Here is a 24,007-nt window from a genome sequence, read left to right on the forward strand (position 1 = left end):
ATTGTTCACACAACAAACAAGACCATTAAAAGACAAACAATATTAATAATTAATATTCATTAGAAGAGAGAAATCTTGGTTGATTAAATAATTTTTTTAGTTAATTACAATTTTTTGCACAATTAATTCATTTTTTATTCTTGTTAGATATTTTGAACGGTTCAGTTTTAGTAATAAAGTATGTAATCTTACCATTTATCAAATAAATTAATTAATGATTTTTAACTGAAAATTAATGATCTCTTAAAATAAATGCATTAACATGTTATAAAAAAAATCAAACATTTTCAATTTAAAAACTTTATAATGTCACATCCATTCAATTATTAGTAAAATAATTATATATGTTAATTATTGAGTTAATTGATTAATTTAAATATATTAAGCTATAGTTACCTAAGTAACTCATATTTCATGTCAAATTTCAATGATTCAATCATTGAATTAAATGTTCTTAATATATAAATTAAATATGCATAATTTTTTAAAATTTGAAAACTATTTGATGTTTATTTTTAAATTAAAATTAATGTATAAAATATTTTTATAATTAACCGTCAATTTGAATTAATGAAACAAAGTATCAAATTTTTTTTAAATTATTTAAAATTTACAAACTTAATATATGCATTAAGAACCTTTAAAACTCAATAGTTAAAATTTTAAAAATTAATGTAAAATTTAATTATTGAATTATTAAGTGGAGCAAGTTTAAGCAAATATGTAGGAGGGACCCACTTACTCCAAAAGTAAGTTTATTTATACTTATTTCATTCAATAATTCAATAATTCATTCTACATCAAAATTTAATGATCTAACTATTAAATTAAAAGTTCTTAGTGTATAGATTAATTCTGCAATTTTCTTAAAAATTTGTAAACTATGTGATGTTCTGCTTCATTAATTCAAATTGACGGTTAATAATAAAAATATTTATACATTGATTCAATTTAATGAAATGAAGTATTAAATAGTTTTCAAATTTTTTTAAAATTTGCAAGCTTCATCATGCATTAATAATTTTAAATTCAAAAGGTATTGAATCATTAAAACTTGGTATAAAATATGAGTTATTGAATGGAGTAAGTGAAAGTATATTTACTCTCATGTAAGTGGATTTCTCCTTTTATATATATATATATATATATATATATATATATATATATATATATATATATATATATATATATATATATATATATATATATATATATATATATATATATATATATACATAAACACATTACGCATCTTTAATTAATGGTTGGATTTTTGAAATACAATATTGTAGACCATTAATTATCGTTAAAATTAAATTACAACACAAACTTAATTATAATTTTTGATAAAAATTATTAAATTTAATTTATAAATATATATCATAAATATGAATTGAAATAAATAAGAAAGTTAAAAAAATTCATATACTTTAATTAGAAAAATGCCTAAAAATGTAATTGTCAAAAAAGAAACCTCTAAAAATTTATTGCGTAGGATAGATATATACTGGTATTAATTAATTTGTAAAAGTGCATATGAATATTTTTTATTATAAATTAATAAAATCATCGGTTAATGGTTTAATATCTTGTTCTTACCAAAAAAGAAAATAGAATTGATACTCACCAACATTATTATCATCACTTTTAACCAATTTATATTATATTTTTTTTTAATTTATATTTAGCGACTGAATATAATTCGGTCGTTAAATTTAAATAATATTTTGCAATCGAATACAATTCAATCACTATATGTGTGGGTTGTTTTGTGTTTGTTAGCAACCGAAATTTAATCGGTGGCTATTTAGCATTAAAAAATTTATTCAACGACCAAATTTTGATTCGATCACAACTTTTTGACAATTCAGTAGTAGATTGGTCGTTGATTCCGTCGTAAACTATGTTCATGAAACACAATCAAACAACAACAAATTTTCTAGCAATTACCTATTTTGATCGTTAAATCGATTGTTATTTTTCACTTTTTTTTTGTAGTGGTAACTTTTTAATGTTTTTCTAAAAGTAATAATAGAATAAAATAGAAACAAAATGTTTTTAATATGTATTTTAATATATATATATATATATATATATATATATATTATTTAAAGTTTTATACTTTTAAATATGTGTATTTAGATATTTAATTTTCTAACAATTATTCTTTACTCGATAACTTCAAAAATCATATTAAAAGTTATATATTACTTTTGATAAATATATTATATTGTGAAATGTAATATTTAATAATACTATTTTAATTAATTATACATTATATTTAATAGATGAAATAATTTATAATATACAGGGATAAATACATTTTATATATTCATATAAACATCACATTAATATTTGTGCTTAAATATACTATAATTTGACCACTTTAAAATATGTTTTATGAACATTGGTAAATAAAACATGTCAAGAGGACAAGTTTATCGATTACTCACTGTTCCTATCGACTATTCAACTTGAGTAAGATTCCATAGAAGGTACATGTGATTTTATACCAAATAACAAAGATTTTCTTACCGGAAAAATAAAAGATATTAAATAAGGACAAAGATGGATGGCGATGTAGATAAAAATATATAGATAAATAATAAATTATTGATCATATTTTAGTACTTCCAATTTTCAAAAATATTATATGTAATAAAACTTGATTTCATTCTTTTTTAACTCCCGATTCATTCTATACCCTTATGTTATTATTATTAAGATGAATTATAATTCTTTTTGTCTTCTTATCTTATTTTTAAAATTCATTTTAGTCATTTAAATTTTAAAATGTTTATTTTGTTCTTTTATCTTTTAAATTAGAATTGATTTAGTCTTTATAAATTTAATAAGATAAGTTTTAATTTTTTTTAGACAAATTTTACATCTTAAATTGATAAAAAAATAAATAATTTAAAATCATGTTTCAAAATAAAAAAATAAAAAAAAAACTTCTATTTTCATAAAGATTAAATCAACCAAAATTTAAAAGATAAATAACTATAATAAATATTTTAAAAGGTAAAGGGTCAAAATTAATCTTAAAAATAAACAAAAGTATGATTTTACCTTATTATTAATACTATAATAATAATAATAATTATTATTATATAAAATAATTAATGTCCATTATTTCACATGATTTCTTACCTTAGCAAAATTGATTATTCATTCAATTTCTTATTGTAACATAATACTTGACTAATAAAGCATTGAATGAATTTAGACCATTTTGAATGCACAATCGCAAGGAGGTTGATTTGGCTTCATAAGTTGTCTCATAACAGTTATATAAATATATATATATATATATTCATAAGGTTGATTTCATTTCATAAGCAAGGGAAAGCATAGACACCTTGCACATTACTCGAATTTATTGTGTAAAACAAACACATTCATGAGAGAAACAATGTTACCATCCATTTCTCACGTGTTATTGTCACTTATTCTTTGCGTTCTGCTGCTAGATCCCATCCTAGCAATCAAACAGGCATGTTTTGCCTCAAATTTCACTCGTTTTATTCACTAATTTTCTAGTTTTTAATATTGAAAATGGGTACAATTTTCTTGCGAGGGTGCGAAGCTTGTTATACTTTTAAAGGAGTTACTCATCATAGTTGGTTGACGTTTTACAATAATTTTCATATTTGAATATTATTAATCAATTAATAATGTTTTCGTTTTTCAGTCCTATATTGTATACTTGGGATCACATTCTTTTGGTCCAAATCCTTCCGCCATTGATGCTGAATTTGTCACCGACTCTCACTATGATTTGCTTGGATCATTCGTTGGAAGGTATAGAATTTAATTAATCCCAATTAAGTTCATGAATTTCTCTTCTCTGGTGGCTAAACCATTATAAACTGATTGGATTTTTTTTTTCTTACGCAGCACTGAAAAGGCCAAAGAAGCAATCTTTTATTCTTATAATAGATATATTAATGGCTTTGCTGCAGTACTTGATGAAGATGAAGCAGCCAACGTTGCAAGTATGTAATTCAATTTCATGAGTTTAACCTATGCAAAATGTATAATATGGATAATTTGACAAATATTTACTTTAATATTCTAACTGCTGTTATTTTTATTGGCTTGTGTAGAGCATCCGAGTGTAGTATCAGTTTTGTTAAACAAAAAACGGAATTTGGACACAACACGTTCATGGGATTTCCTTGGGTTAGAGAGAAATGGTGAATTTCCAGAAGCCTCAGTATGGCGGAAGACAAAGGGTGAAGATATCATTATTGGAAACATAGACACAGGTAATGGAGAATGAAGAGTTTCTTTTTTGCATTTGACTTCCTTATTACGTAAGATTTTATTTGAAAGATACATTATTGTTTTACACAACTATGCCTATTGATTAATAAAGGTTAGAACCATCATGATTTGAGATTTTTTTTTGTAAAATACAGTGTTTATAGGCACAAGTAATCAAAGGATAATATATATAGAGAGAGAGAGAGACGTACGTATGTACATGTGATAACAATAAAGTCTTTTTGTTGAAATTTATTTTGTCTTGAGATAAACATTTTATTTTGTCTCATGACCAAACTAGTCAACATGCTTTAATCCGTAAAATTTGAATTTTGTCAGTTGGGTTAATTTGCGTCATCCGGGGTATCAGATTTTGATTCAAAGTAGATTTGTTTGTCATGTACTATATTAACGTTGATGTGGCGAAATCAAAGCAATCAAAATAACAGTAATGCTGCACTAATTGAAAACTTTGACAAAATTTGGTTAAAATTTGCTTGATAGTGACACTTTGGTATGTTAAAATATTGAATTTTTTTATTTATTTAACAGAACGGAACTTAATACCAAAGAGTTTATAACAACTTAGTACTCAGTCAACTATACTATATGATATCACAAAATATAGAACTTTTAATAATTTTGCAAAAAAAAAATTAAATTTAGTTACTAATGAAGTCTAACTCCATTGATTAAGTAGGATACACTGTGTTATAAATTCATATAAGTTGAATTCTTATATATATTAAAAATAAAAAAAAAGTAAATCACATTAATACTTTTTGGAGATTTTATGAAATTACGCCTAGCCCCCTAATTTTTTAATGTTGTGTAATTTACTATACAAAAAATCAAATTTAGTTAGAAACTATCATGTCTGCATAAATTATTGTTTTCATATACTGGCTTATTCATTTTGGACCACTAAATAATCAAAGGCAAGAAGATATCATATTATTTGTAATAATTTATTTTTCCTTTGCCTGATTACATTTTTTGTCTTCTGATCGATCATACCTTTTATCAAATAGATTGACATTTTGCTCTTAGTACTTAATACGATACTTCTAATGAGTCTCTGATCAATGTTCTTCCATATATTGCTAGCTTAATTTAATCAATTTTCACCTGTGGTAGGTGTTTGGCCTGAATCCAAGAGTTTTAGTGATGAAGGGTTCGGACCCATCCCAAAAAGGTGGCGTGGAATCTGTAAAACAGAAGATAAAGTTCGGTGCAACAGGTTCATTCTTTTTACTCTTGCTAGTTTCCCAAACTATATATCCCACTCAGTAATACACAAAAAATACGGTACTATTTAACCTGACAGACATATTAATATATGAAGATTCATTTTGGTACTCGTGTTAACATGAATTGTATTAGCTTCAGTTATAAACAGATTTTTGGGTGCAAGGAATTAACTTGCATCATGTTAAAATTCATCGAGTTTTAACTTGATATTTGAATTAATTTGAGTTTTGTAATATATGTAGGAAGCTTATTGGAACAAGATATTTTGCCAAAGGTTTAGAGGCAAGTATTGGTAGAAAACTTAATGGCTCGATACTTAGTGCACGTGACTATGAAGGTCATGGTTCACATACTTTATCAACAGCTGGTGGCAACTTTGTTCATGGAGCCAATGCATTTGGCAATGGCAATGGAACTGCAAGTGGTGGATCACCAAAAGCTCGAGTTGCAGCATATAAGGCGTGCTGGCCACAAGATATCTTCGGTGGTGGATGTTTTGAGGCTGACATTTTGGCTGCTCTTGAGGCTGCCATAAGTGATGGCGTGGATGTGATTTCCATGTCTTTGGGTTCAGATTCACCCCCAGAATTTTATCAAAGTGCTATATCCATAGGGTCCTTCCATGCAGTTGCCAACGGCATAACAGTAGTTGCTTCAGCAGGAAATTCAGGACCTTCTCCAGCAACTATAGGCAACAATGAACCTTGGATTCTCACAGTTGCTGCAAGCACAATTGATAGAAACTTCGCTAGTTATGTCACACTCGGTGACAAGAAAACTTTTAAGGTATATATATTGTTTATATTTATAACCGTGTCTTGTTTGTTATATGAAACCATGTCATTTTAGTTGTTGTTATTGTTATCGTTAGGGAGCTAGCCTTTCAGAGCATGGCTTACCATCTAATAAGATGTACCCGTTGATCGGTGCTTTCGATGCCAGTCTTGATAAAGAAGTTGCTATGGCAGCGTAAGAATACTCATAATCAGTATATACCAACTTCAACTTCTAAATTGACTTTATATTGGGCATGTTCTCTCTTGTAATATTCTTGTCCATTCTTGTAGTCCTTATTGCCTGAATGGAACTCTTGATGCTAAGAAGGTGAAGGGGAAAATATTGGTATGTCTTCGAGGTGGTGGTTTTGGTAGAACTGCGAAGGGTGAGGTGGCTGCTAGTGTTGGGGCTGTTGGAATGATTTTGGCTAATGACGAGGAGTCAGGGAATGAGATCATATCCGATCCTCATGTGCTTCCTACTACACAGGTTGACTTCACCAGTGGCACTTACATTTATAATTACATCAACCGCACCAAGTAAATATAATTTCCTTCCTCAACCTTCATGCTTCAGGCTTGTCAAATTTGTTAGTTTTTATTTATTGGTTTGGTTGACCTTATCATGACATGTTATATTATCAGGTATCCTGTGGCTTACATTTCAAGAGTGGAAACACAATTGGGAGTGAAGCCAAATCCATTTGTGGCTTCATTTTCATCAAGGGGTCCCAATCAACTTGAGGCAGCAATCCTCAAGGTTCTATTATTTACTTTCCTGATCACCCCATCACTCACCCTTTAGGACTAAAATATGAAGTGATCATTAATTTATGCTGTGTTTCAGCCTGATGTAACTGCACCAGGAGTCAACATTATTGCTGCTTTTAGTGAAGCTATATCTCCCACAGAACTAGATTCGGACAAAAGAAGAACTCCTTTCATTACTATGTCTGGAACTTCAATGTCATGTCCTCACGTTGCTGGCCTTGTTGGGCTAGTCAAATCCGTTCATCCTGATTGGAGTCCAGCTGCTATTAAGTCAGCAATCATTACCACAGGTAAAGTATAAAGTACATGTTTTACACTTTAGATAGCTATATGAATTATTTGACATTCAATTATTTGTACACTCTAATTAAAAAGGTTCATGCATTTTGCAGCAACCACACAAGATAACTCTAGAAAGCCTATCCTGGATGCATCATTGAACAAGTCAACTCCATTTGACTACGGTGCAGGGCACATTAGACCTAATCGTGCTGTGAACCCTGGACTTGTATATGACCAGAATATTACTGATCATTTGAACTTTTTGTGTGCTCGTGGCTACAACAGTTCCCTGCTTAGGTTGTTCTATGGCAAGCCTTACACTTGTCCAAAGTCGTTCAATCTTGCAGATTACAACTATCCAGCAATCACAATTCCAGAATTTGGCCCTGGACATTCTATTAGTGTTACTCGAACTGTTACCAATGTTGGGTCCCCAAGAACTTATAGAGCGCACATCAAGGCACCACCACAAGTTCTAGTTACGGTTGAGCCTAGGGAATTGAAGTTCAAGGCAAAGGGTGAAAAGAAGGAGTTCAGAGTTACATTGAAATTGAAACCGCAAAATGTGAACACAAGTGATTATGTATTCGGGTGGTTGACGTGGAGTGATGGCAATCACCAACGTGTCAGGAGTCCTGTTTCAGTTAACCTTGCACATTAAGTGAGGTTTATGTTGATGCTGCATTTAGATCCTTTTTTACTCTTGTAACAAACATTTTGTCGAACAGTATAAGTTCTCTGGAAATTTGGAAGAGAATATATCAATATTAATAATATTCATCTAGTGTTTTGGCTCAATTGCTCAAATATTGCTTAAATTTAAAACAATAAGAGGTAAAAGACAATAGATGTATTAGGCTTAAGAACTGCTATGAGAACACTTATGTTCAGGGATGATAAAATAGGTTCAATTCATTGGAGGGACCTGTTTAATCTATTAAACAAGTCAGGTTGGCTATATTTTTTTTATCTATATTTATAAATTAGTTTAAATCTAACCCACTTTATTTTGGGACATTTTTGTTTATACTCTCATATTTCTCTTCATACACCAATTTGATTTTTTTTTTTATAAAAATACTTTTCTTGGAAAATATTTTTTGAAAACATATAGTTAGAAATTTATAAATGTTTATAAAAAAAATCTTGTGAAATGGATTAAATACATTTTAGAAACTAAATCTGGAAATTTAAAAAAGAAAAATCAACTCATAGGAAAACTAAAATTATAAGTATTAAAATCTTTTACATTTTTAATACCAAAAAAAAAAAACAACCAAACATTCTCTCCGTTGGCAGTGTTGTTCATCACTTCTTCCATATGATGCTGCTAAAGGCAATTCCAGACGTGGGTTAAAAATTTTGTGTCCTTCCTACCCAATTTGTGAACCTTAGCTTTTTTTTTTTTTTTTTAAGTTTAAGGACATTTTGTAGATGCTTTTCTAGTAAAGATATATAGCTTCTAGAATGAATTTTTTTAAACATGTTCATAATTTAGTTTTTAGATGTGTTAATTTTTTTTTATATTTCTAAATATATTAAATATATGCTTAAATTAGAGGTTTAAAAATTGGACTAATCATCGAATTAGTTAAAATATTAGGTCAGTAAGTTAGAGTCGAACTAGTAGATTATTAATGAATCACATAACCCAATCTTTATTAATTTTTTTTAAAAAAATATTTATTTCATATATATTTCATACTTATAAATTTTAATAAATTCATATCATGTTTTAAAGAAGTTCCCAAAAAATATAAGGTGTTAAATATTCACATTTACCCGGATTCAATTCTCATCTTATTCGAAATTATCTTTGCCTTTTGGTGTCAAAAAAATTCTTTTATTTTTATTTTGTATGAAGAAATAAATGAGAAAGTTGCATGTTGAACGGTGTAAATTAGTACAAATTAAAAATAAAGAAAATATATATTTGTAATTGATATCTCAAAATAATATATATAATATGCATATATGTATTATATTGTTAAATATTAAATATATAACTTAAAATCAATAACATACTACAAAGATTATTTAAGTTGCATATATTAAAAGTAAACATGTTGGTACGTACATTGGCTATTAAGGTTCTTACTATTCACATGAGCATGGGTTTGATTCTTGTTTGTTGCACTTTTTTTTTATTTAAAAAAAGTAGTAGATGAGCATCTCCACTGTTGAATATCAGTCCAAGTTTTGTGGCTATATTAAGGTTCTTACTATTCACATGAGTATGGGTTTGATTCTTGTTTGTTGCACTTTTTTTTTAAAGTAGTAGATGAGCATCTCCAGGGTTGAATCAGTCCAAGTTTTGACCCATCAATTCACTAGTTCATCTAGAAAATCTATCAATTTATAATGAGTCAAATATATGAATGATTAAATTCAGTGCTTAGATAATTGATTTGGTCAAACTCATTAATTTGAACCAGTTTTTAAAACTTTACCTAAAACTAACTTTAAAACAAATATATATAAAGCTTGTGTGAGAAGTAATTGCGAGTTCTTTATTTTCAAAACAAAATATGTTTGAAAAAAATGGAGTTGAAATGCTTTAACTCAATTTTAAAAACTTTTAACTCTGTTTTCAAAACAAAAGAACACATTTTTTTTGTTTTTTTAGTTTTAAAAATCAAACTTTCACTATATTTAATTATGGTCTTTTTCACTGTTATTATTAGTATCCACATTATCATCATCATTATTTTCATCGTTATTGTCATCATTATTATAATCTTAACTATCATCATTACTATTACCACTTTCACTAGCACCTCTACCACCATTGATATATTAGTATTATTATTATCATTGTCACTACTACTATAATTGTCATTACACCATCATTATTGACATCATTATTGTCATCACTATTAGTATCATTATCATCACCATTGTCAGTACTATGAATATCATTGTTAACCACCACCACTAGTAGTACTTTCACCATAACTATTATTCACCCAACACCACTAACGACAATGTCACCCACACTATTACCTTCAACAACTAGGATTTTTGTATGATTTTGGGTTTAAGGGTGAGCATGGAAAAGTTGCATGCATTTGTGAGGAAGGCTATTCCAAGAGATCAATTTAATAAGTTGGCAAAAATTACAAATGTAAGGTTCATCGGCAAGCTTGAGAATATTTGGACTTTTCTATGACGAATGGTTGTTGGAGGAGGGAGAATTATGCACAAGTGGTGGATAGGATAACATCTTGCTTGTCATCATGGAAGGGAAAGTTGTTGAACAAGTCGAGTAGGGTCACAATGGTTAATGCAGTTCTGAATGCAACTCCGACATATCAAATGCAGATTCATTGGATGCCACAACATGTGCTTGTTTTTGGATAGGGTTGGTTGTAACTTCATATGGAAGTGGTGCAAGGATCACAAACTTTATACGGTAGGGTGGACATCCCCTGACCTCTGCTAAATCTCTCCCCTCCTGAGAGACCACCGGTCTAGCTGCATCAGCCGCAGCTCTAGCTGCCTCAGCCGCAGCTCTACCTGCCTCCATATGAGCAAAGTGAGCACTCTGCTGCTGCATCGCCATGGCTATCATCTCCATGGCCCTAGCAATCTGGTCATACTGGGGTCTCACCATACTACAAGAATTCAAACATCCTATTAGTAACATAATACCCCCACAATTCACCAAAGGCTAACACATATCAGAGATATGACACAACAGAAACCTAGAAGGATCACTCCCCACATAGTATCCTAAAAGACTCGACCGGCTCTGATACCATAAAAGTGTAACGACCCGCCACGGTCTCTACACTTAGTGGAATCGCACTACAACTAGTTAACTAAGAGAATATTAAACTGGATAACACATACATACAGGCATAAATATAAAGATCGAAATAATTAAGTTTCTGTATATAAAATATAGCACCATATATGTACAGTCATCCCAAAATATTCCTTAGTGCCGGTCAAGCACTGACAAAAAAAATGTTACCCAGAATGGTAACTCAAAACACGAGACTCAGCTCCTCGTCTCACAACGATCATCTCTACTCCCAAGCTATCCCTGACCTGCTCCCATACCAAGTATGATCATCGCAGTTCCACCACATGGAAAACAGAAGGGTAAGCTAGAATTCAAAGATCAATAATACAAGTACAGAATAAAAATTCTATACTACACATGCATCCCAAATCCTGTCCCTAAGGAACCTTTCATCTCAATCAATCATTCATTCACCAAACATGAAGTCAAACACCACACTTCATCATATTAATAATCATGCAATGAATGCAACTCATGACAGATATGCATACATATCAATCATCTAATGCATCGTCACGCATACACCTAGGAGATCTCCATAACAATAGAGCTATATAAGTGACATTCCATCCTACCGAAACCACCCCAACCGTTTTCACGCCCAAAGCGCCCGCTCGGTCACAGCTAAACAGGATATAATCCTCCCTCGGGTTTACTCGGATGATGTCACTTACACACTTGGAAGTCCAGATCCACCGTCAGGTATAGCACAGCTGGGTACGGGCTTACCACGACCTTGGCATGCATTAACCAAGTCAATTGTGGAGTTCGCCCACCGACTATCCGCAAGGATCCACGCACCTTCCCGAGTACTTGGTTAAGGGAAAAACCCTCGACCTCATACCCTGCTCCAACACTAGCTAAGGACTTAGAGGAGACTCACCCAACCCAGTGGCCTATCTGAGCACCACTCTCCCAAATCCAGTGGCCTCCCAGAGCACCACTCTCATATATTAGTGGCCTATCCAAGCACCACTCTCAAGAGACTCTATGTGAGCTCTTCCAGTTCGAAATATTTTTCCTCTCCTCAAGTCCTAGGCTAGACTCATGCCATAGGCATCACATGCAATCATGCATCATACATCATAATGGTCTGCCCACCATCATGATCAACAACCATACACATGTCATAAGACATCACATGCAATAATGCATCATACATCATAAATGGTCTACCTACCATTATGATCAATACATACCATATGAACGTATCATATTCAAACATTCATATATATCATCACAAAGCATACATATGAATCACACCTCACCATACATCATATATCATACATACATGATCTAAAACTTCAACTTTAAACATGCATAAGCATCAATTCATTCATAAATATATTCAGGCACAGTGCCGTCAACTCGCGCCTGGCCTAACACCAACCCAAGAGCTCTAAGCTCTTCCACGCCTGATACGCTCAACCTGCGCCCGGCCTAAAACTATTCAGAGAGTTCAAAATTCTCATCCAAACTAACAAATTCAGCCACATACAAACAATCTAGCTTCCCTTACCTGAAGATTGGCTCAGATAGCCAAAGACTGAATCAAAAGTATAATTTCCCCTCGAGGCTCAACTCGAAACTTCAGTCCTCCCAAAACAAGCTTTCTAATCTGAAATTCAAGAAAAGACAGAAGGAGTTATTGATCTAGAGGAGAAAAGGAGTTAAACAGAGAAATTTGGGAGAGAAAGGAGCTCACTGACCCAGAGACCTTCTCTCTAAAACTTCTCTCTAGAACCATAACTCCTCACGGCCCCCCCTTCACCCCTATTTATAGGCAATCCGGAGTGGCCAGAACGGCCCGTACCGATACCGGAACGGCCCGTTCTGAACTCCCAGATCACGCACAAAATCCACGCCCAGAACGACCCGTTCTGAAAACAGAACGGCCCGTTCCGGGACTCATCCAGAACGGCCCGTTCTCCCTCAGGAACAGCCCGTTCTCCCTCCGGAACGGCCCATTCTCCCTCCGGAACGGCCCGTTCTCCTTCCTAGAATGACCCGTTCTCCTTGCCGGAACGGCCCGTTCTCAACTACAATATGTAGTTCAATTCAGTAGTGTGGAACGGCCCGTTCCAGTTTGGGAACGGCCCGTTCTGGGCTACTGAATCAGCCTCTTTTTTTTTTTTTTTTTTTTTTTTACAATGTTACAGATGAAGTGATATTTAATTGCAATGTGTTTTGTCCTGCTGTGATGTACTGGATTTTTTGTCATTGCAATTGTTGATTTATTGTCGCAGTAGATTGTAGTAGGTCCATCTTGTTGTTCTCCCATTTCTACAAGTATTCTTCGTAGCCAAATTACTTGACTTGTAGCTTCAGCCGCTGCAACATATTCTGCCTCTGTAGTTGATTATGCAACTGTTGCTTGCTTTTTTGATGCCCAAGAAAATATTCCTGATCCAAGTGAGAAGGCATAACCAGAGGTGCTCTTCATGTCATCTACCGATCCTGCCCAATCACTGTCGATGTATCCGAGCAAACTTGAGTTGGTCATTGTTTTGTACCAAATACCAAACTCCTTCGTGCCTTGTAGGTATCTTAGAATTCTTTTAGCTGCTCCAAAGTGAATTTGGCTTGGTTTTTGCATAAACCTTGATAAAAGGCTTACAGCATACATTATGTCTGGTCGTGTGGCTGTTAAATATAGTAAGTTTTCAATCAAACTTCTGTAGCGAGATGCATCAGCATCTAGTGCTCCATCATCTTTCTGTAGCTTCTCCTTTGTCACAAGCGGAGTAGTGACAGTCTTGCAACCACTCATCTTAAACTTTTTCAAGAGAGCTTCAGTGTATTTCTTTTGACAAATGAATATCCCTTTCTTCTTTTGACTTACCTCAATACCAAGGAAGTAGTTCATCAAGCCAAGGTTCGTCATTTCAAATGTCTTCATCATGTCCTCTTTGAATTCTGTCATCATCTTCATATTGTTCCCTGTGTAGATAAGATCATCTACGTATAAGGATACAATGAGAGTGTCATACTGACCTTGGGTCTTGATGTATAGTGTTGGCTCACTCTTACTCCTCCTGAATCCATGATCGGTGAAGTATTGATCTATTCTGCTATACCATGCTCGAGGAGCTTGCTTCAAACCATATAAAGCTTTTTTGAGCCTTAGTACTTTGTCTTCATTGCCCTTGCTTATGAAACCTTGTGGTTGCTTTACATAGATCTCTTCTTGTAGTACTCCATTAAGAAAAGCGGACTTGACATCTAACTGGAAGATATTCCATCCTTTTTCTGCCGCAAGAGCTATTAGAGCTCTAATTGTATCTAGGCGTGCTATTGGGGCAAATGTCTCATTGTAGTCGACTCCAGGTTGTTGTGAATAGCCCTTAGCTACCAACCTTGCCTTGTGCTTTTGTATGGTGCCGTCCGAATTGAGCTTTGTCTTGTAAACCTATTTTACCCCGATGATATCTTTGCCTTTTGAATAGTCTACTAGATCCCATGTGTTATTTTTCTCAATCATTTTTATCTCTTCTTCCATAGCCTTGACCCATACTTGTTTCTTTGATGCTGCTTCAAAGCTTTCAGGTTCAAGTATGGCCAAGTTGCAAGTTTCATATATATCCTCCAAGGATCTAACTCGTCTTGGAGTAGACTCTGGTGATGGAGTTTGTTGTTGTGGAGGAGAATGAGGCTCACCTGGAACTTCTGTAGTTTCTTCTTCTGGTTATTGAATTGAGATAGGAATGTTTTTCTCTACTTTCTCATCGTTCCAATTCCAAGCCGCATTTTCATCAACTTCAACATCTCGGCTAATAATTAGCTTCTTAGTTTGCAAGTTGTAGACTCGGTAGCCTTTTGAATGTGTGCTATATCCAAGGAAGATACCTCGTACTGTCTTGTCTTCTAGCTTGTGCCTTTTCTCTTCTGGAACGTGTATGTAGCAAATAGATCCAAATACCCTTAGGTGCTTTGATGATGGTTTTATTCCGTTCCAAGCTTCAATCGGAGTCTTATCTTGGACTACCTTATTTGGGCATCTATTAAGTATGTAGACAGCAGTATAAACTGCTTCAGCCCAAAACGTGTTTGGTAATCCTTTCTCCTTGAGCATTGATCTGGCCATCTCCATTACTGTGTGGTTTTTCCTTTCCGATACTCCATTTTTTTGTGGAGAATATGTAACTGTAAGTTGTCGCTCAATGCCTTCATCTTCGCAAAATTTATCAAACTCATGGGAAGTGTATTCTTTGCCACGATTACTTCTAAGTACTTTTATTTGTTTGCCACTTTGCTTTTCGACAAGGGTCTTAAACTTCTTGAAAATACCAAAGACTTCTGATTTTGCTTTTATGAAGTAGACCCAAGTCATTCTAGAAAAATCATCTATGAAGAGAATGAAATACTTGTTGTTATGGAGTGACGACGTCCGCATTGGTCCACATATATTTGTATGGATCAGCTCCAATAAGTCATTTGCTCTCCATGCTTTGCCTGTTGAAAACGGCAGTCGGTGTTGCTTGCCAAGGAGACATCCTTCACAAGATTCATTATTCTCCTTTAGGAATGGGAGATCTCTCATCATATTTTTTTGGTATAATATCTTTAAGGCATGCGTATTAAAGTGACCAAATCTTCGATGCCAAAGCCATGAGTCGTCTACTTCTACTTTCATGGCAATGTTAGGGCCTTGTCTCAAGCTTATAGGGAAACTTCTATTCCTCTTCTCCATTTTTACTCGGCCAATCTCTATTTTTTTATTGTCATATATTTTACATGTGTCTCCTTCGAAATGGAGAGTATAACCTTTCTCCATCATTTGGCCAATGCTCAAGAGTTTTCTTTAAGATTGGGAACTAGTAGAACATCAGTAATAAGTCTCGTACCTTTCTTCGTCTCCACCATAACTGTGCCTTTGCCTTTTGATTCAACGACAATGTCGTTCCCCATTCGAACTTTCACCTTGACGGATTCATCAATATCCTTGAAGATGCTTGCATCTTTGGCCATGTGATTGTTGCAACCGCTATCCAAGTACCAATTTCCACTTGTTTCACTATTGGAATCTTGGGTAGCATAGAAAAGATGTTGCTCACCATTTTTCTCTTCAGCAAAATTTGCTTGATGCTTATTTTTATTGCGACAATACTTCTCCACATGTCCAACTTTGTTACAGTGGCGGCATTGTGGCTTTCCATGATATCGACAGTCTTGTTCGGCATGATTGGTCCTCTTGCAAATGCCGCATGGAGGATACTCATTCTGATAATTTCTAGAGAAATTTCTAGAATTCTCTTTATTTCTAGAAGTTTCTCCATTATTCCTTTTATCTTTATTTTGAGACCGTAATTTGAGCTTTGATTGAAAGGCATTTTCAGTTGAGTCTTCATCATGCCTATTCAACCTTTGCTCGTAAGCTTCAAGTAACCCCATCAACTCTATTACTGATAAGGTAGATAGATCTTTTGTTTGCTCAATTGTTGTCACGATTGGATCATATTTACGGGAAACACTAATTAGAATTTTCTCCACAATTTTCTTGTCAAGAATATTTTCCTCGTACGCTCTCATTTAGTTAACTATTTATTTTATCTTAGAATAGTAGTCATTTACAGTCTCAGATTCCTTCATATTTAACCATTCAAAGTTACGCCGTAGAGTTTGTAATTTTATGGCACGTACCTTTTCACTTCCTTCGAACTCCTCCTGCAGCGTAGTCCATGCTTCTTTGGCGGTTGTTGCACCCATTATTCTCGGCAAAATTGTGTCAGTCACAGCTTGTTGCAAAATGAATAACACCTTTGAATTCTTTTGTTTGTTCTCTTTTAACTCCTTTTTCTGAGTCGCAGTAAGAGATGATGTGTCTTCTGGAGTAGAAAATCCTTCTTCTACCGTGTCCCTGTTGAGTGTCTTTTATGCATGATTTTCACTCAACTTTTGGTACTCTTTTTGGTAATTGTAGATATTATATATGTTAATTTACCCCCCTTTATTTAAAGAATCAAGTTATACCAAAAGAGTAGAGGAGTAGTAGAAAAATCTTAAGGAATTTCCTCATTTTTTGCAGGTTTTTTAGGAAGGCAGAGATCCACAGCCATAGCTGTGGATCTGGAGCTCGAGCTGTGGAAATCTGGGGAGAAATTGTGAAGGTCAGAAACTTGCAACTATAGTTGTGGTTCTGCAGCTATAGCTGTGGAAATCTGGAATGCTCATTTTTTGTTCCAGAGACTTGAAGCTATAGCTGTGGATCTGGAGCTCGAGCTATGGAAATCTGAAATACAATTTGAAGCTCTAGAGAGTTGAAGCTAAAGCTGTGAACTCAAAGCTAAAGCCATGGAGTACCCAGGACCCAGCAAAAACTCCAGAGATCCACATCCATAGTTGTGGCTTCACAGCTGCAGCGCTAGAGGTTCCTTAAGCTTGAAGGAGTTGCCACAACTATAACTGTGGAACCACAGCTATGGCTTTGGAGGTTTCTTCACCCTGAAGGACTCTCCACAACTATAGCCATGGATCTACAGCTGCAGCCGTGGGAGTAAAAGTCACTTTTTGGCCCTGTTTTGAAGCTCATATAAAAGGGGGAAAAAATGAGAGACGGGGCATCACGTACCACAGAGAAAAAAATAGATTGAGAAGCACTTGAAGGGAGAAACGGAGCAAGAACGAAGACTTGGGCAGCTGGGTCATTTGGGAACGAAGCCCAACCCCTTGTTTTCATCTCCAACTTTGTAATCTCTTCTTTTACTTCTTAGATCTTGTAATGGCCATGTGTGGCTAAACTCCTTAAGGATTGGTTGGATGTAACTACTAACTCCTCTTCTTCTTAAATATATGCATTTTGATCTCATTATTTGTGCTTGATTCTTCCCTTAATGCTTATATCGGCTTGATCACCCGTTGTATGATTTTTGGCTTTTGAATCCAGTTGGAAAACGTTTTCGAAAACCCGAACTGAATCTTGCACCTAATCATTTCTTGTTCTAGGAATAGACTTGATTTGGTTAGTCACATTGTTCAAGTCATTGTTCTTAATGCGAAGTGTTAAACTTAAAACATAGAGGAATCATGTTTTGAGCTTAATGACTTTAGGATTCAACCTTGAGGAATTTTGTTGAATTACTTAATGAACGTGGAAATAATGAAATTAGAATCGCATTTATCATAAGAAGATCTACGAGTTAGCAAGTGCTCCTGAACCAATCCTTGTTTCTTAATCATTGTTCTTACTACGTTTATTTTATTGTGTTGTTCTAATTTGTTTTCACTCATTTGCAATTATAACAGTCCCATAAATCTTGGAAGGTGAAATATGTCTTCATTTTTGTACTCCAAAAATCATAATTTTCACCATTAAAAATGGGAATAGGGATAGATGATGGTTGAATGGTGTTAGTCATGGATTAGATTTTTTTTTTTTTAAAGTGGGTAGAATATTGTGAAATTTTTTTGGAAGTAGTGGGGTAATATTTCTACACCCAGTAGATGACCGAACGTAACTCTGGTACCACTGTTAGTTTATGAATTATCAAATAGTAAAAACTTATTTTATTGGTAGAAGGAATGGAGAGGCAAATTTATAATGATAGGCTTAGTTGAGAGGAAAACTAGTTTAGAGAAATAGTTGGAATAGATTTGAGTAGTGGAAATGACTTACTAGTTGCTTGGTACAAATGTTGAATACATGGCCTATTTATAGGCCTCAACACATCATTCATGTTTTATGTAGAAAACTCTAGAAATATCTATTCTAGAGTTTTCTATCTATATGTAATTGTACTAGGATACACCCCCTTGGTCAGACGATAGGACGATAAAGGCACCTAAACCGTTGGGGACCCCGCTCATACCCTATCCCTTCGCCCGAGAAGGTGGCCGAAAAGAGATCGCTGAATCCCCTCTACCTCGAAAGGTGGAGTAAAACATGTAACAAACCCCTCGGTCCTAAACTTAGCCGAACACCCCCTCAGTTTCTACACAAAAATGACTTAGCATCCCCTTGACAGTAAAAGAAGGAAGAACCCCAGCGGAAGAATAAAGAATATCCAAGAACACCTCCTCGGCCCCAAGCCTGGCCGAATACCTCTTCGGCCCCAAGCTTGTCCGAATACCTCTTCGGCCCCAAGCGTGGTCGAATACCTCCTCGGCCCCAAGCCTGGCCGAATACCCTTTTGGCCTCAAGCTTGGCCAAACCCCCCTTCGGCCTTATACTTGAACGAAGATCCAGAAGAGACAAGCCACATGAAATACATAACAGATTAAGATATCTATTATACATGAATTATCACACCTGATTAAGAAGGATTAAGGCTAATCAAGGTATTATCCATCTCCCAAGACGGAAGGCCCACCAGGCCCAAACATGTCACTATAAATACACAGGTGATGGGACATAAATGAGGTACGATTTATTCCATATAAAAGCATTCATTGCTCCATATCGAATACTTACTTGATCGTTGAAGTGCCTTTGCAGGTACCCTCCCCACCCAGCGGAGACAGTATTCGGTCGGTTCCGAGGATTTGAAGACTATCAGGAAGGATTAATAGAAGGAGTGTTTCTACGCAGGAACAGTAATTATCTACATAATTCTAAAGTTTGTATCATCTAGTAGTTACTAGCATACATCTATGTATTTTCTATAATGATCTAGCTTATTCTAGAAGTTTGTATCACATTTTAACACACCTGTATGGAATTTGTTGAGGAAGGAACTTCCCTAGCTACAGGAGGGTTTTCATCTTAAGTTGGGGAATGGCTCTAATCGACTTTGGTTTGACCTTTGGCTTTCAAGGGAACCTTTTGGTTCCCGTATACCAATAATTAATATCAATGATACTAATCTTAAGGTAGCAAATATTTGGAGAAATAGGGTTTGGCATTTGGAGGGACTTGCTAATATATACTCCTTGATGACATTCAGATGAAGATCTTGGACTATTCCATGTTTCTAGTGGACCAGGTGCCAGATGTATGGGTTTGATCCCATGAAATGGATGGGACGTACATCGTTATTAGCACTATGTATCAATGGCTCTTACAATCACAGGAGGATGGACCAATGGAGCAAGATTAGAAGTGAATTTGGAAAACTTCACTCCCTACGAACATCTAATTTTTTCTTTGGCAGGTTTGTTGGGATGTTTTTCCTACTCAAGTTACTTTGAAGAACAAGAGGATAATTCAAAACAATGTTTGTCTAGTTTGCAATGAGTATGATGAAACAAGATACCATTGTTTGGTGGCTTGTTCTCATGTATCCCAACTGGTGGCAGCTAGGTCAGATGCCCCCCTCAGCCACCACAAGCACACCAATCAATGAGTATATGGTTATGAAGTATTGGTGCTCATAGGGGTTACATAATGGTGATACTTTTTTGGACAATATGGAAGATTCAAAATCGGTTCTTTCTTGAAGGATTGGGGGAGAACTTGGCCTCATTATAACTGAGGTAATTGCATGGCATTCTTATATTTCCCAAGCTTACTGCTCTCTTATAGGAGGGAAACAAGGTGCTTTGATTCATGGGGGGCCTTGGGTGCCCACATCGCAACCTTGGGTAACTTTGAACGTGAAAGGAAATGCTTTTAATAACCTAGGGTCAACGAGGTTTACTGGTTTAGTTTGTGATCATTTGGGAGCTTTTGTTTTGGGATATATACTTTGGAAGTTTAGGAATTAGTAATAATATTTATGTTGAGTTTATGGCCCTTGTGAAAGGTTTAGAGGTTGGAAACGAGGGTACTTGCAAGTGAAATGTCAATCAAATTATCTTTATTTGATAAGTTGATTCAAGGGGAACCATGTCCATTACATATATGTAGTTTATATTGAGCATATTAAGCGAGTTAATGACACAAAATTGGTCATGTGTTCTCATGCATGTACTCCGAGAAGGAACTCTTGTGCAAATTTTCTGGCAAAAAAGGGTGGGAAGTCTTCGGCGGAGTTTCATTTGTTAAAGGAAGCATCGGTCGAGTTAAGATCGAGATAATTTTGGATGTGGTAAGCAATGTAGTGGCTCAGGTTTAAGGACTTGGCTGGACTGTTAATTTTTGTCCATTTTTCTTTTTAGTTTTTCTTTGTAATCTTTTGTAACAATTTTTTTTTTTTTTATAAAACATGAGGTATTATGTATTTATGTGCATTGCAGAAGAGTAGTTTGTGATTATTAAAGGTTGTTATTAAATGGACAACAAATAAATTCTCTCATTAATGATTGTAAGACAATACGACAAATATGAAGAAAAAAAATTATGATTTTTTTAGATTCAATAATAAATACATAATTTGGGTGAAAAATGTGAAGAAAAAAAAATTGTTGCATAACCAATAAAATTATATCGTAAAACTTATTAAAGTCTATTACCAAACAAATAAATACAACAAACTAATAAAAATATATAAATGCTTGAAAATTTTTGTTATATTAATATAGTATATAGTGGTTCAAATAATATATATATATATATATATATATATATGTGTGTGTATGTATATTAAATAAAAATAAAAATATTTACATATTTGAATGTTTTTTATCTACGTTTATTTTAAAACAATCCAAAATTAATATAATTAATATTTTATTATATCTTTACCATTTTCTATAATAATATTAAGATACTTGTTTTTTTTATTGATTAATGCACAACGTAACACAATTTATAATCGATATAGTTTATTTTACACCAATAATTAATATAGTTCTAAATAGTATAGAAATAGTATTTTGGGTGTGAAATTTTAGAGGAAATGTTGCATAACAATTTTTTTATGTGAATTTTCGTTACAGTGTTCTATGTGTGAAATTTTATTAATGTGAATTGTGAAAGAAATTTTGAAGTAAATTTTTTATTTATATTTTTCAAAAATTGTTCATATTAATAATTAATATTTTATTATGTCTTTACAATTTCAGTATAAAATGATTAATGATTTTTTTTTGAAATAAAAATAATACTTTCTTCTCTTTTAATTTTGTTTATTTAATTTTATTTATTTTAAGACTATCCATGTCTTCCTGTGGTTATTAAGAATCAATTGGCTTCCATGTCTTCCATCCCTTTGGTGTCTGATCTAGGCAATTATTTGGGTTTTCCTTTGATTAAGGGCAGAGTTTCCAAACACCACTTCACTCATGTTTTGGATAAAATCCGGAGTAGACTCAACTCTTGGAAATCAGCAATACTTAATAGGGCAGGGAGGCTTTGCCTAGCAAAGTCAGTGCTTTCCTCCATCCCGATATATGCTATGCAGGCCCATAACTTTCCCTCGACCATTTGCTCAGAGATTGATAAAGTCACTAGACATTTTGGTTGGTTGTCTAATAGTAGGCAATCAAGGGCCTGACATCTTGTTAATTGGGAAATGATTACTCTTTCCAAGCTCTTAGGTGGCTTGGAAGTTAGGAGGGCAAACTTAAGAACATATGCGGTGGGAGTCACTTATAAACAATCTCTTATATCATATCATGCTATATTAGCTCTTTTTTACTATATGGATTACTTAAATTTTAGTAAAGTTGTTTATAGAAACTCCAATGCTAAAATTTAAACAATCAATAAAATAAAAAAAAAGTTGATGTGACATGATGTGTTACAGGGGTTGCTTATAAGCAACCTCTATTAGAGCACCTCGAGCGGCACGTTCTTAGTGTGTTGCTTACTGACAAGCAACGGTGCTTGTTAGAAATTGCCATTAGACTTATCCTACGTGGCATCTCAGTTGCTTAAATTTTTTTCTCAGTTGCTTGTACAAGGAATGGTGCTTAGCACTGAAAATTTTGAAGAAGAGGAGTTTGATTGGTTGAAACTGATCCAGGTGGAATATGGACAGAAACTTGGTAAATCAAAAAAATAGGAAAAACATCCTTCACCTCTTCTTCCTCCATCCGGCCGGTGCGCGGATCCGTCCGGCCAGACCCCTCCGCCCCGCGCATGCAGCTTCGCACAACCAGACCCGCCGGCCCGCGCGAACCGCCCGGTCAAACCCCTCCGCCCAGCGCACCAGGACTCCCGGCCCGTACGCCCCTCCGCGCGTGACCCCCTCCACACGGTTGTCCCCTCCGCGCGCGACCCCTCTGCACCTAGACTCCTGTGCACAACAAAACACCCCGTGAAGAGAGAGTGAAGAAAGACCGAAGAGAAAGAAAGAGTGATTGGAAGAAAACGTGAGTGAGAGTCTGAGAGATGTGATTTTTTTTATTTTTTTTATTTTTTTTATGTATTATGTATTTTTTTTATATTTTTTATGTATTATGTAATTTTTTATATTTTTTTTATATCATGTAATTTTTTTTATTATTATAATTTTTGGTATTTTTTTTATTATGTATTTTTTTATTATAATTTTTTGTATTTTTTTATTATGTATTTTTTTTATTATTGAAATTTTTTATTATTATAATTTTTAATTTGTTAGTTATTTATATTTATATATTATTTATAATAATTAATTTTATAAAAATTTATCATAAAGTGTAGTGTGAGGTGTCAAAAAAGTGTAGTATGAGTTGTAAAAAGTAGGAGTGTTTATAAGCAATTCTCATTGGAGCAAAAATTGTAAAAATGTAATATGAGTTGCTTATGAGTGACGTAGCACAGTGTGACCCATTTAAAGTGACTGGGAGTTGCTTATAAACAACTCCCATTGTAGATGCTCTTAGAGATCTTCTAATGAACACAGCTCTTTTGGGAAAATTAGTTTGGAGAATGTTATCATATGATAACAGCTTTTGGGTGCAAATCTTTAGAAATAAATATCTGAATGGAAAATCTATGTTCAATGTTAAGATTGGGCCTGGAGACTCCTGTATCTGGAGAAGTATTGTCAAAACCATGCACTCTATTCAAGAAGGTTTTTGTTTTAGGATTGACAATGGTGATAGCTCT

General features: G+C 33.8%; 2 protein-coding genes across 2 annotated transcripts; one reads left to right on the forward strand and one right to left on the reverse strand.

The window, feature by feature from the left end:
• The first annotated feature begins 3,320 nt into the window (after nucleotides 1-3,320).
• LOC109792858 (subtilisin-like protease SBT5.4) lies at nucleotides 3,321-8,218 on the forward strand. Its single transcript, XM_020352307.3, has 11 exons — nucleotides 3,321-3,496; nucleotides 3,695-3,804; nucleotides 3,901-3,998; nucleotides 4,110-4,271; nucleotides 5,407-5,509; nucleotides 5,763-6,306; nucleotides 6,392-6,489; nucleotides 6,588-6,836; nucleotides 6,942-7,056; nucleotides 7,144-7,357; nucleotides 7,460-8,218. Exons 1-11 carry the CDS (start codon nucleotides 3,404-3,406, stop codon nucleotides 8,008-8,010), a joined length of 2,337 nt encoding a protein of 778 aa, XP_020207896.1. The 5' UTR covers nucleotides 3,321-3,403; the 3' UTR covers nucleotides 8,011-8,218.
• Nucleotides 8,219-15,945: 7,727 nt separating this feature from the next.
• LOC145958100 (uncharacterized) lies at nucleotides 15,946-16,686 on the reverse strand. The gene has a single exon (XM_083074571.1). The coding sequence runs from the start codon at nucleotides 16,684-16,686 to the stop codon at nucleotides 15,946-15,948; it is 741 nt and encodes a 246-aa protein (XP_082930697.1).
• Between the last annotated feature and the right edge of the window lie 7,321 nt (nucleotides 16,687-24,007).

The sequence above is a fragment of the Cajanus cajan genome, chromosome 5 (assembly GCF_000230855.2).
Source record: "Cajanus cajan strain Asha chromosome 5, NIPB_CcT2T_4, whole genome shotgun sequence".
Lineage (NCBI taxonomy): Eukaryota > Viridiplantae > Streptophyta > Magnoliopsida > Fabales > Fabaceae > Cajanus > Cajanus cajan.

Bases quoted from the DNA above. Each gene is read 5' to 3' on its own strand.
- LOC109792858 (XM_020352307.3), top strand. From the start codon at position 3,404: ATGAGAGAAACAATGTTACCATCCATTTCTCACGTGTTATTGTCACTT. The intron at 3,805-3,900 runs GTATAGAATTTA...TTTCTTACGCAG, and splicing joins CTTGGATCATTCGTTGGAAG to CACTGAAAAGGCCAAAGAAG. The intron at 6,307-6,391 runs GTATATATATTG...TGTTATCGTTAG, and splicing joins GTGACAAGAAAACTTTTAAG to GGAGCTAGCCTTTCAGAGCA.
- LOC145958100 (XM_083074571.1), bottom strand. From the start codon at position 16,686: ATGAGAGCGTACGAGGAAAATATTCTTGACAAGAAAATTGTGGAGAAA.